The sequence below is a fragment of the Mauremys mutica genome, chromosome 8 (assembly GCF_020497125.1).
Source record: "Mauremys mutica isolate MM-2020 ecotype Southern chromosome 8, ASM2049712v1, whole genome shotgun sequence".
Taxonomy (NCBI): domain Eukaryota; kingdom Metazoa; phylum Chordata; order Testudines; family Geoemydidae; genus Mauremys; species Mauremys mutica.
The window spans coordinates 1,444,354-1,456,803 of NC_059079.1; the positions used below are offsets into that span (position 1 = coordinate 1,444,354).

Genomic DNA, 12,450 nt, shown 5'->3' on the forward strand with positions numbered 1-12,450 from the left:
GGCTGGTCTGGTTTTGTGCTGGGAAGGTTCAGCAGGACCTTCATGGCTGCTTTATGACAATAACCTGACAGCAAAGGAGACCCCCCGGTGGGAGAAACAAAATAGCATCTTGGAGGGCTCATTTAGGTATGGGTGCGACCAGTCACTTTGCTCATGGGGTCGGGGCATGCTTGCAGGCTCCTTTTAGGATGGTTATGTTCATCCCCACTGCTGTGCTCTGGTGTTTATACATTATAACAAGCCCTCCTTAATCTGCGATATTGCAGATCCCGCAATATTAAACTCCCACCACAATTTTGACAGTGGGAGCCCCAGCTGCCCTGGGGTCAACAGCACGACCTCCCGCTCTCAGCCCTGGGCGGTCAAACACCGGGAGCCCCTACTGTCAACAGCGGGATCCTGCTCTCAGGCCTGGGCTGCCGACAGTGGAAAATTGCAGAAAAGTCATAGACTTGATTACCGCAAATAAGGTCCATTATTACTTTTCCGTGATTTTTCAGGGCTTGCCCACAATCATCCTGCAATTCAAGTAGGGCTTTAATTATGAAGCATTTAGCATAGCAACATAACCAGCATGTGCCCACCAAGCTTTGACGAGTGTCAGATCCCGCCAGGCGTTTCCCTGGGTCATGGTGAATTTGGTGCCAGATTATTGCGTAGTGTCTGCTGAGGTTTTGTTTACACACACAAGTTGTACCAGTTTAACTAAATTGGTTTAGAAAGTGAATTAGCCAAATTGGCAAGAATCCAATAGAGTGGACATCCTTAAACTGACTGATAACAATTAGCTAAAATCAGGAAGCAACAGATGTAAGCAGAACTGAAAGTGGGCTTGAGTTCACACTTAATGTGAAATGAGTGTCCATACAATGGAGTTGCTCGTTTAACAAAATCACTGTCAAAACTCGTTAGTACAACGTGTGTGTGCAGCCGTGCTGGGTGTGTACATGCTGCCCAGTTCGCACTAGTCTGTAGCCAGAGCTGGGTGCCGCCCGATTGCTGATGTGGGCTCAAGGAAGACGAGCTCTGCAGACCTCTGCTGGCATGTGCCCTGTGGGGCCAGGCCTCTGCTGGCTCTAAAGGAGACGGCACGAGGCCTCAGCCAGTTAGTACCCGGGGGCCAAGCCAGCGGGACCATTGCGTGAACCCCATGATGACAGAACAACTAATGGGAACGATGCAGAACAGATTGAATAACTCTGTCTCACCCTGGCCCTGCAGGCCACACCAGCAGGTACCCACTTGCCCCCAGCACAGGGGCAGGCCCCCCCCAGCACAGAGCCAGGGCTCCCCATCCCCCTCCCCAGGGCCCCCCCCCCAGCACAGAGCCAGGGCTCCCCATCCCCAGGGCCCCCCCTGCACAGAGCCAGGGCTCCCCATCCCCAGGCCCCCCCCCAGCACAGAGCCAGGGCTCCCCATCCCCAGGGCCCCCCCCAGCACAGAGCCAGGGCTCCCCATCCCCAGGGCCCCCCCCTGCACAGAGCCAGGGCTCCCCATTCCCCTCCCCAGCCCCCCCCCCCCAGCACAGGGGCAGCCCCCCCTCCCCAGGGCCCCCCCCAGCACAGGGGCAGGGCTCCCCGTCCCTCTCCCTGCACCCCCCCGCACAAGGGCAGGGCTCCTGCCCGCCCCCCGCAGGCCTTCCGCCGTAGGGAGCCTTTTTGGGCCTGCAGTTCCCTAGCAACTGCGCCCCACAGCAGGGGGCCCTGTAATCTGCCTGGCAACAACCTATTCTCCTTTCTGATTGGCCAACTCCTACCGCCCCGTTTAGCTCGGCTCTAATTCGTATTGGTTGGAATCGCAGGCTGCGCTGTGATTGGCTTAGACCGATGGAGAGGGCGGGAGGAGGTCGTGCGGTGGAAAGTCGCCCGGCGGATTCTTTAGCCGGCGCTCCGAGAGGAGGGATACATCTCACGTCCCTGTAATTTCACATGACGTGACATCGTCGCGCGCAGCCGTATATCCATGCGCGCCGGAACTGATTTCGGGATGCGGGAGAGGTTGGTTCGCGCTCGCCGCGGTGGGGGCGACGCGGGGGGAAGAAGAGGAAAGTGATTGGCAGGTGCGCTCAGCCAATGAGGAGGGGCGTCTGGTGCGGACCCTGTGGCGATTGGCCCGCAGCGGCACTGCCTCACCAATGGGATCGGAGGTTGGTACGGGGCGGGGGACACTGTTTTCTCTTTCCTTCTTCCGAGTGGCGGCGGGGCCTGGCGGAGGGAGCGCGGGCGCCGGCTGAGGTGAGGTGAGGTGAGGTGGGACGGGACGGGGCGGGGCGCGCCGCCGGCTGCGGTCCCGGTCCCGGTCTCCCGGGGCGGGGCGGGGCGGGGCTGGCGCGCGCTGACGGCTCCGCTCTCGCGCAGGGTGTGCGCGGCCCGAGCGCGAACATGGCCGCGGAGCCGGAGAGCCCGAACCCCAGCGCGCGCATCATGACGTTCCGCCCCAGCGCCGAGCAGTTCCGCGACTTCAGCCGCTACGTGGCCTACATCGAGTCCCAGGGCGCCCACCGCGCCGGGCTCGCCAAGGTGAGCGGCCGGGGCGGGGGGGTCAGCGGGGAGCCCGGGGCGGGGGGGTCCCCGCCCGCCCGCGCGCGGGGCCAGACAAAGCCCGGGCCGGGGCGGCTGCCGCGCGGGGTTCCCGCCTGCGCGGTGCCGCCGCCGCCGCCGCCGCATCGCTTCCTCCGAGCCCGGTCCCGTGACCACCCACCGCTTCCTGCGGCGGCGGCCTGGGCCAGCGCCCGGCCTGCGAGTGCCGCTGCTCGGGGGCGCAGTTCCGTGTCAGCCTCCCGCGCGCCGGCCAGAGCTCCGAGCCCGCCGCCGGCCCCGGGCTGTGCGCTGCCCTCGGTCTGCCCGCAGCTCGGTGCTGGGGCACTGCCGCGCCCGGACCGTAGTACAGAGACCGGGGGGGGCGGGGGCGTAACGTCTGTTATCGGACCCGCTCCCCAAGCTCACAGACCGTCATTACAAGTAATTCTAAGAAGTCTGACATCTTGCTCCTGTTGCATTTGTTCCCTACTGACTGAATAATCAGTGTCCTCTCGATAAAGCTCCTCTCATAGGCAGGCTTTTCTGTGCAGAATGAATTTTCTTACCTGCACCAATAAGTGATGCGTGACACCTCACCACCTTATCGGTGCACATAACAAAATTAATGTGATGGGGGTGGGCCAAGGGGTTTGGAGTGCGGGAGGGGGCAGAGGGTTGGGGTGTGGGAGAGTGTGGGCTCTAGGGTGGGGCCGGGGATGAGGGGTTCAGGGTGTAGGCTGTAGTGGGGAGAGAGGACTCCCCCCCAGCCCCCTCTCGCCGCAGCAGCTCGGGTCTGGGGAAGAGGCGCCTTTCCCTGACAGCTCTGGCGCTGCTGGGCCAAGGGAGAGGTTCCTCCCCAGCTGGCCATGGCAAGTCTGGGGCAGGCCCACAGTGGGGAGGGGGCACTCCTCCCTGCTGGCAGCAGGTCCGTGCTGGGGCCGGTGGGGAGGGGCACCTCCTCCCGCCGCAACCCTGAGCCCTTGTGCGGGGGCTTAATCGTCAGCTGTGCGGCCGCACAGCTTAGAGGGAACTTAAGCTCATAGGTTGAATTTATATGTTTTCTGATCTTTGCCTTTTATTCTGTGAACCATCAGATAATTCCCCCAAAGGAGTGGAAACCGCGAACATGCTATGATGATATTGATGAACTGGTCATCCCGGCTCCAATTCAGCAGGTGGTGACTGGACAATCTGGCCTCTTCACACAGTACAACATCCAGAAGAAGGCTATGACTGTCCGGGAATTTAGAAGAATTGCAAATAGTGACAAGTAAGAGTGTTTGTGCCTGCAGTTTCTTACAAATGTGGGGCTTTTGCATCCGTTACTATCACATAGCTTTCCCGCTATTTAGTGTATAGTTAAATGGATTCTCTTGGGTAGAGATATGTAGCTTGTTAACCTTTAAAGAAAATGTCAATGATAACAAAATTTCAGTAACAAAATGACAATGCAAAAATGGCATATTAATTAACAGATCTGTCCTGCTACACTTTACTTCTGTTAGTCTTGAAGACAGTGGAATTGCACAAGGGTCGATAGGATAATTTGGCCTGGAGAACCTTTATTACATAATAATGAGCATGCTGGGTCAGACCAGCGGCCCAGTATCCTGACTCTGACACTGGGCAATGCCAGATGCTTCAGAGGGAATGAACAGAGCAGGGCAGTTACCAAGTGATCCATCCCCTGTTGGCCAGTCCCAGCTTCTGGGAGTCAGAGGTTTGGGGACACCTGGAGCCTGACCATCTTGGCTAATTGCCATTGATGGACAGTGTCCTCTATGAACTTGTCTGATTTTTTTTTTTTTTAAGCCAGTTACATTTTTGGCTTTCACAACATCTCCTAGCAACAAGTTCCACAGGTTGACTGTGTGTTATGTGAAGAAGTGATTCCTTATGTTTACTAGGCAGCAGGTTTAAAACAATTTCATTGGGTGACCTCTGGTTCTTGTATTACATGAAGGGGTAAATAACATTACTTTATTCACTTTCTCCATACCAGTCATGATTTTATAGACCTCTCTCAGGTCCCCCCACCCCCCAAGTCATCTTTTTGTAAGCTGAACAGTCCCAGTCTTTTTAATCTTTCCTTGTATGGAAGCTATTCCATGCCCCTAATCATTTTAGTTGCCAATTTGTGTACCTTCAATTCTAATTCTTTTTTTGAGATGGGGCAACCAGAACTGCACAAAGTATTCGAGATGTGGGCATACCATGGATTTATATAGTGGCATTATATGTTCTGTTCTGTTTTATCTATATCTTTCCTAAAGATACCTAACATTGTTAGCTTTTTTGACTGCCGCTGTACATTGCGTAGATGATTTCAGAAAACCATCCATGATGACTCCCAAGATCTCTTTCTTCCGTGGTAACAGCTAATTTTTCCCTTTCGTTTTGTACATATAGTTGGGATTATGTTTTCCCATGTGCATTACTTTGCCCTTACCAACTTTGAATTTCATCTGCCATCTTGTTGCCCAGCTACCCAGATTTGTGAAATCCCTTGGTAACGCTCTGCCGTCTGCTTTCAACTTAACTATCCTGACTGATTTATGTATTGGCTGCAAACTTTTCCACCTCATTGTTTGCTCCCTTTTCCAGATCATTTATGAATATGTTGAACAGCACTGGTCCCAGTACAGATCCTTGGGGGACCCCGCTATTTACCTCTCCGTTCTGAGAACTGACCATTTATTCCTACCCTTTGTTTCCTGTCTTTTATCCAGTTACTGATCCACGAAAGGGCCTTCCCTCTTATCCCATGATTGTTGAGTTTGCTTACAAACCTTTGATGTGAGACCTTGTCAAAGACTTTCTGAAAGTCCAATTGTATTATACCTACTGGATCACCCTTGTCCACATGTTTGTTCCCCCCCCCCCCCATCATTCTAACAGATTGGTAAGGCATGATTTCCCTTTACAAAATTCATGTTGACTCTTCCCTGACACATTGTGTTCATCTGTGTGTCTGATAATTCTGTTCTTTGTTATAATTTCTACCAATTTGCCCGATACTGAAGTTAGGCTTAGTGGCCTGTAACTGCCAGGATCGTCTCTGGACCCTTTTTAAAAAATGGGCTTTACATTAGCTCTCCGCCAGTCATCTGGTACAGAAGCTGATTTAAGTAATAGGTTACATACTGCATTCAAGTATCAGAGAGGTATCGGTGTTAGTCTGGATCTGTAAAAAGCAGCAAAGAATCCTGTGGGTATTCACCCACGAAAGCTTATGCTCCAATACATCTGTTAGTCTATAAGGTGCCACAGGATTCTTTGCTGCTTTATACCACAGTCAGTAGTTCTGCAATGTCATGTGAGTTCCTTCAGAACTCTTTGGTGAATATCATCTGGTCCTGGTGATCTGTTACTGTTAAATTTATCCGTTTGTTCCAAAACCTTCTCTGCCGACATCTCAATCCTAGGACAGTTCCTCAGAGTTGACACCTAAAAAGAATAGCTCAGGTGTGGGCATCTCTTTCACATCCTGTGCAGTGAAGACCAATACAGAGAATTCAGGTAGTTTCTCTTCAACTGCCTTGTCTGTCTTGAGTGCTAGCACCTTGATTGTCCAGTGGCCTCAGTAATTGTTTGGCAGGCTTCCTGCTGCTGATGCACTTAACATTTTTTGTTTTTTTGCTGTTAGTTGTCTTTTAACATAAGAACGGCTGTACTGGGTCAGCCCAAACATCCATCTAGCCCAGGATCCTCTCTTCTGACAGTGGCCAATGTCAGGTGCTTCAGAGGGAATGAACAGAACAGGGAATCGTCGGGTGATCCATCCCCTGTCGCTCATTCCCAGCTTTTGGCAAACAGAGGTAGGGACACCCTCCCTGCCCATCCTGGCTAATAGCCATTGATGGACCCATCCTCCATGAATTTATATAGTTCTTCAAATTCTTTTTTGATCTGTCCAATTATATTCCATAGTTTATGCTCCTTTCTGCTTTTCTTCAGTAGGATTTGATTTCCAGTTTTTAAAGGGTGCTTTTTTTGCCTATAACTGCCTGTTTTGCTCTGGTTAACTGTGGTGGCATTTTTTGGTCCTCTGAGATTTTTTTTTTTTTTTAAACGGATGTACAAGAAGGAAAGGATGCAAATAGACCTGAAGTCCCTATGTATAGTTGAAGGCCAGATGAGACCACCAGATCGTCTAGTATGATACCAACACCAGCCAGCACTTGCTAACCAAACCCAACAACCGAAATTACAAGTAGTTTGCAGGGCTGGAAATTAGGAACAAATGGTTCTTCATGATTAACTGGTTTCAGAGTAGCAGCCGTGTTAGTCTGTATCAATGAAAAGAACAGGAGCACTTGTGGCACTTTAGAGACTAACAAATTTATTTGAACATAAGCTTTCGTGGGCTTCAGCTCACTTCTTCGGACGCATAGACTGGAACATATAGTGAGGAGATATATATACATACAGAGAACATGAAAAGGTGGGAGTTGCCCAACCAACTCTAAGAGGCTAATTAATTAAGATGAACTGTCAGCAGGAGAAAAAAAAACGTATGTGGTGATAATCAAGATAGCCCGTTTAAGACAGTTTGACAAGAAGCTGTGAGGATACTTAACATGGGGAAATAGATTCAATGTGTGCAATGGCTCAGCCATTCTCAATCTCTGTTTAAGCCTAAATTGATAATATCTAGTTTGCGTATCAATTCAAGTTCAGCAGTTTCTCATTGGAGTCTGTTTTTGAAGCTTTTCTGTTACAAAATTGCCACCTTTAAATCTGTTACTGAATGACCAGAGAGGTTGAAGTGTTCTCCTACTGGTTTTTGAATGTTATGATTCCTGATGTCAGATTTGTGTCCATTTATTCTTTTGCGTAGAGACTGTTCAGTTTGGCCAATGTACATGGCAGAGGGTTTAACATGATTAACTGAGCGCCCTTGACCTAGAGTTATTGAAAGAACACAAATTTGGAATCCAACAATGCTATTTTTATAGTCACTTACTCATAAAACTTGAGTTTTAGCCATTTTATTGCAGTGTTTGAAACCCCAAATTTGCATTACTACACTAGTTCCTGAGTCCCAGAAAGTGAAATTCTCATTAGTTTCCATTGTTCTAGCTGAGAGTAATGTGAAAAGTAAACTAGACTTGCATGCTACCGCTACTTTACAAAATAATTGTTAGTAAATTAACTTTTTGAAAAGATATTATTCCCTCACAAGATATGGCTTGAGGACTAAAGAAGGAACTAATAAAATGCTCATTATTCCATTTTGTACAGTGCAGGTTGTTCCTTTAAACAGTAAAGGATATACTATCTGCTTTGCAAAACTTGCAACTTGCTGTGGGAATTATGCTGGGGATTAGTATTTCAGTAGCACCTACAGATCCCAGCTAAGGTAGGGGTCCCATTTTGCCAGACACTGTACAAAAAGCAGGCGAGGAAACACAGGCACAGAAGTGAAATGACTTGCCCACTGTCACACAACAGGTTATGGCAGAGCAGGAAATAGAGCCTGGGTCCCCTGACTCCCAGTCCAGTGCCCTAGCTGCTAGGAGATATGCCTCTTTATTCTTTCATTAACTTTTTGAATATAGCCTTCTATCTGCTTTCTTAATTCTGTGCTGTTGTTCTAAACTCTAATGTAGTGAGTTGCAAAGTTTTTATTGATTAAATGAGTTGATGAAACAGCTTTTTTTTTTTTTTTTAATAGGTACTGCACACCCCGATATACCGACTTTGAGGACCTTGAGCGGAAATACTGGAAGAACCTCACTTTCAATGCCCCCATCTATGGTGCTGATGTTAATGGCACGCTCTATGAGAAGGTGAAGGAAAATGCTTTTACTTCTAGTAACATAATCATCCTTGTGAATCTTGATAGGGTTTATCATGTAAACTCTCTGTCCTGGAATTCAGCTCTGCAAAGTTTGAGGTATTTAATGGAATTCATAGCAAACTTCTATCTTCTGACATATATTACCTGGGAGATGCAATCAGTTGTACCCCTAACATATTTGTCATTTAACCAAAATTGTTGAGGCTAACTATAAGCCACATCACTGAGAGTATTTATGTTTATCCATTCATTGTAATACAGTTGGAAACTCCTGGGAGCCAAAATTAATTAAAAATATAAATATAGGTAAGGTACAAAGCTGACAGTAGTGCTAATGTGCTTACGACTACAAATGAGCTTGAAATGGAGAGTATCAGGAAGCACGTATCGCCTATGTATCCTGCTGCTGTACACCGTACTGTGGGGGACTCTTTGTAGTTTGATAACTTCATTGTGGTGTGACTCACCCTGATAGCTGTGACATGCTGATAACCATCAGAACTGAGTGCATAATCTTGCAGCCACATTTTGCCTGTAAGAGTTTTAGACTAGAACAGTAGTTTTCAAACTGTGGTCTGTAGCCCTCTGGGGGTCCTCAAACTGTCTAAGGGGTCTATTCCAGTCTTTTAACGGGGTTGGAAGGAAACACAGTGGTAGGAAGGAAAACGTGACAGTTCTGGATGCTGAAGTCCTCTTCCCATTGGACAGGACCGGTATAGTGGGTGGTGGTGCATGCTTTCTACACCTGTCCTGAGAGTCTGTGTGGCTCACCCTGAAGTGTTTGTCTCTAGAGCAGGGGTGGGCAAACTGTGGCCTGTGGGCTGGATGCGGCCTGTCAGGGCTTTGGATCCAGCCCGCGGGATTGCCACCCCCGTAGCCCCGCGGGTCCCGCGCTGTTCCCGGAAGCGACCGGCATGATGTCCCTGCGGCCCCTGGGGGATGGGGGAACAGAGGGCTCAGAGCACTGCCTTCGCCTGCGGCTACCTCCCCCAAGGCTCCCACTGGCTGGGAGCGGGGAGCCTGCCTGAGCCCCTATGTGCGCTGCTGCCACCCTGGAGCCGCTCCAGGTAAGCGGCGCCAGGCCAGAGCCCGAACCCCTCCAGCACCCCACAGTCCAATCCACTGCCCTGAGCTCCCTGCCGCACCCTGCACCCCAACCCCCTGCCCATAGCCCCCTGTCGTATTCCGCACACCCTCCTGCACCCCAACCTTCTGCCTTGAGCCCCCTCGTAAGCCCTGCACCCCTCCTCCGCCCCAACTGCTTGCCCTGAGCTCCTTCCTGCACACCACACCCCAATCCCCTGCCCCAGCCCGATGTTCATGGCCCTGCATGCGATTTCCCCACCCAGATGTGGCCCTCAGGCCAAAAAGTTTGCCCATCCCTGCTCTAGAGTCTGGGGGATTTCAGACTCACATCATGCACGTCCCTCTGATTTCTGGTCTTTATGCTGAGATGTTAATGAGGGGTGTGATTAGTAGCAGTTAAACACAGGCTAATGGAAAATGAGACTTGTATTTAAAAAGCGGGTGGAGTCACCGGGAGGTGAAGACTTCGAATTGGTCAGCAAAATTGAAAAAGCAAATCTCTCTGTCTCAAAGTACAGAGTGATGTAGGGGAGAGTTATATAACTGATGTCTTGCTAACATGTTGCTTTCCTTGTTTCTTGCTTAATATGAGCTTCATGTTTTGCAGCATGTACATGAGTGGAATATTGGCAGGTTGAACACAATCCTGGACGTAGTGGAGAATGAAAGTGGCATAACCATTGAGGGAGTCAATACCCCTTACCTCTACTTCGGCATGTGGAAAACCTCCTTTGCCTGGCATACTGAGGACATGGACCTCTATAGTATTAATTACTTACACTTCGGAGAACCCAAGTCATGGTAAGGTTTCTTGGAGCAGCCTCCAATAGTTTATGGTATTCTCTAGTAAATCTTGGAGTCCCTCGATAAATGAGGAGCGACAGATGGACAAACAAGGGATAGAGATTACTAGGAAAATAGTGGGGTTTTTCCTGTCTCCTCAGGCTACTGCTCATTTACTCCCTGGGAATTCTGTGCCACTGCGCATGTGCATAATTCATGTCCCCCACAGATTTCTTTGCTTCCCTGCAGAAAAATTACTTCTGACGAGTAAGCCAAGGGAAGCTACAAGAGAGGTCATGTGCCCCTCCCCAGCAGTGCAGGTGCATCATTTCATGCTCCCGCAGCAGCTGGTGGAGAGGTAAATAACCACCGGGGGGTGCAGGGCTGGGGACACCCTGGCCGGTGGCTTGTACCTTATGGGCTCAGCTCTAATCCTGGCTTGAGTGGGGGAAAGAAGAGGATGGGACTTCCTCTTCCTCTTCAAGGAGTGGCCAGGGCTGGGACACACCCACCCCAGAAACCTCTCCCAGCTGCAGGAAGCTTTGTACTCTCCCACTTCCTGCCACTATCACTCCTTGGCCACAGGAGGGGTCACTGTACAGGGAACTGCTCCCCCGTCTGCCCAACCCCTGTGCATCCCCAGATATCCCTCACTGAGCTTCACCCCTTGCGTCTGGAGCCGCCCTGCACCCAGACTCCCCGCAGAGCCCCACCCCTCCTTTGCATCCAGACCCCTGCTAAGCCCCCTGCACTTGAACTCCCCACCCCACTGAACCCCAACCCAGTTGCACCCGGACTCCTATCCCACCAAGCACCACTCCCCCACCACCTAGACTTGCCGTATCAAGTCCCAACCACCTTCACCTGGACATCTCTGCAGAGTCCCATTCCCCTGCACACACACCCATGAGCCCCTCTGCATCCAGATTCCCCAGGCCGCTCACTGAGCGCCTGTGTATCCAGGTTGCCCCAACAGAATCCTCTCACCCCACACACTAAGCCCCTCCACACTTGGATCCTGCCAGGAGGAGCCTGCCCAGCCCACACCTGGATCGGGGGTCAGGGCTGGGCATGCATGTGTGACTCCGTCCCTCTTGCTTTGTATCTTGGTGCACCTAGTGTGTAGAAACATGTAGCACCAGTAGTGTGGGAACAGAAGGATGAGAACTGTTGAGCTAAATTATACTAGACCTACCAGAAAAGCCTCTCACCTAGGTATTTTTAAGGTCATCGATGAAAAGAGTTAGTTGTGTTGCACCTTAGAACTTGATTGCAGTTGACTATTAGGAGACCAATGAATGGTGGAAATTCTCGCTACTTAGTGCTATTGTTTCAGTTGGGGGCAATTCATTACTGCAGCAAGAAGGGTTAGAAATTGTTTCGGGGGGGGTGGGGGGGACAAAGTGTAGAGTACATGAAAGGAATATGCATATCCTTAAAGTGCAAAGCTTGTGTGAGTGCTTTATCTTCTTAACCCCTTCCACACTAGTACTATGTTCGCTAATGTAGTTCCAACTTCTCCCTCTTTGTTATGCCTTTTGCTGCACAAACATGCCATGATTTCAAGTACTTCAGAGACTTCTCCCCAGACTTTTGCCTAAGCAAACAAGAGATTTGATATTTTAGAGGAAGTGATGACCAATTATTGGGTTATTTTACGTAGAATGCAATAGCTTGATAAAACACTCTTACTACAATTTTTATCAAACTAAGCAAATGTGTAGTGAGAAGAATTAAATAAAGCGGAGCCTGGTGGACAGACAGTTAAACTGGTCAGCCTGTTGTAATCTCAACAGTGAGGGGGATTTTAAATTCCCCTTGTTGTAACTTAAAAAGGGCGGTGGGTCATCCTGACCTAAATGCTTTTCTTCTGTATTTGGAGGTTTCCAGTGGGGAACCCTCTCACACTGGAGGAACTGTGCATTTCCAGCACAGGGCACGGGAGAGTAGGGGAGCACTCTTTGATAGGAGTGCTTAGAGTGTATGGTTAGGAATGCCTTAGAAAGAATGGAGTCCTTAGGGTCGCAGTTTGGTACCCTTGTCAAGCATGGCATTTTCTGTAGTGCAGACACAGCATTGGAGCTGGATACTTTTCAGTGACGGATATCTGCCAGGAAGGGCATCTATAGCAGAGGTGAAATTAAACATTGCTCTTTTTCTCTGTTTAGTGTGAATCCAGGTGGGAAACTGGCTTTTCCAGTGAAGGAGAATAAACTATGTAGGGGGGGGTCTTCTGGGAGATCCATGGGCTCCCTTGTA

General features: G+C 50.0%; 1 protein-coding gene across 4 annotated transcripts in view; it reads left to right on the plus strand.

Moving 5' to 3' along the window:
• Nucleotides 1-1,981: 1,981 nt before the first annotated feature.
• The window catches only part of KDM4A (lysine demethylase 4A), a 42,558-nt gene continuing 32,089 nt past the window's right edge, over nucleotides 1,982-12,450 (plus strand). The window contains exons 1-5 of one of the 4 annotated variants that reach the window (XM_045027253.1): nucleotides 1,982-2,146; nucleotides 2,358-2,519; nucleotides 3,614-3,789; nucleotides 8,197-8,311; nucleotides 10,016-10,209. In XM_045027253.1, coding sequence (XP_044883188.1) covers nucleotides 2,135-2,146; nucleotides 2,358-2,519; nucleotides 3,614-3,789; nucleotides 8,197-8,311; nucleotides 10,016-10,209 — 659 coding nt within the window. In that variant the 5' untranslated portion in view covers nucleotides 1,982-2,134. Of the gene's footprint in view, nucleotides 2,147-2,195; nucleotides 2,245-2,357; nucleotides 2,520-3,613; nucleotides 3,790-8,196; nucleotides 8,312-10,015; nucleotides 10,210-12,450 lie in introns of those variants that run through there. The other 3 variants (XM_045027255.1, XM_045027254.1, XM_045027256.1) reach the window with 3 other exon arrangements.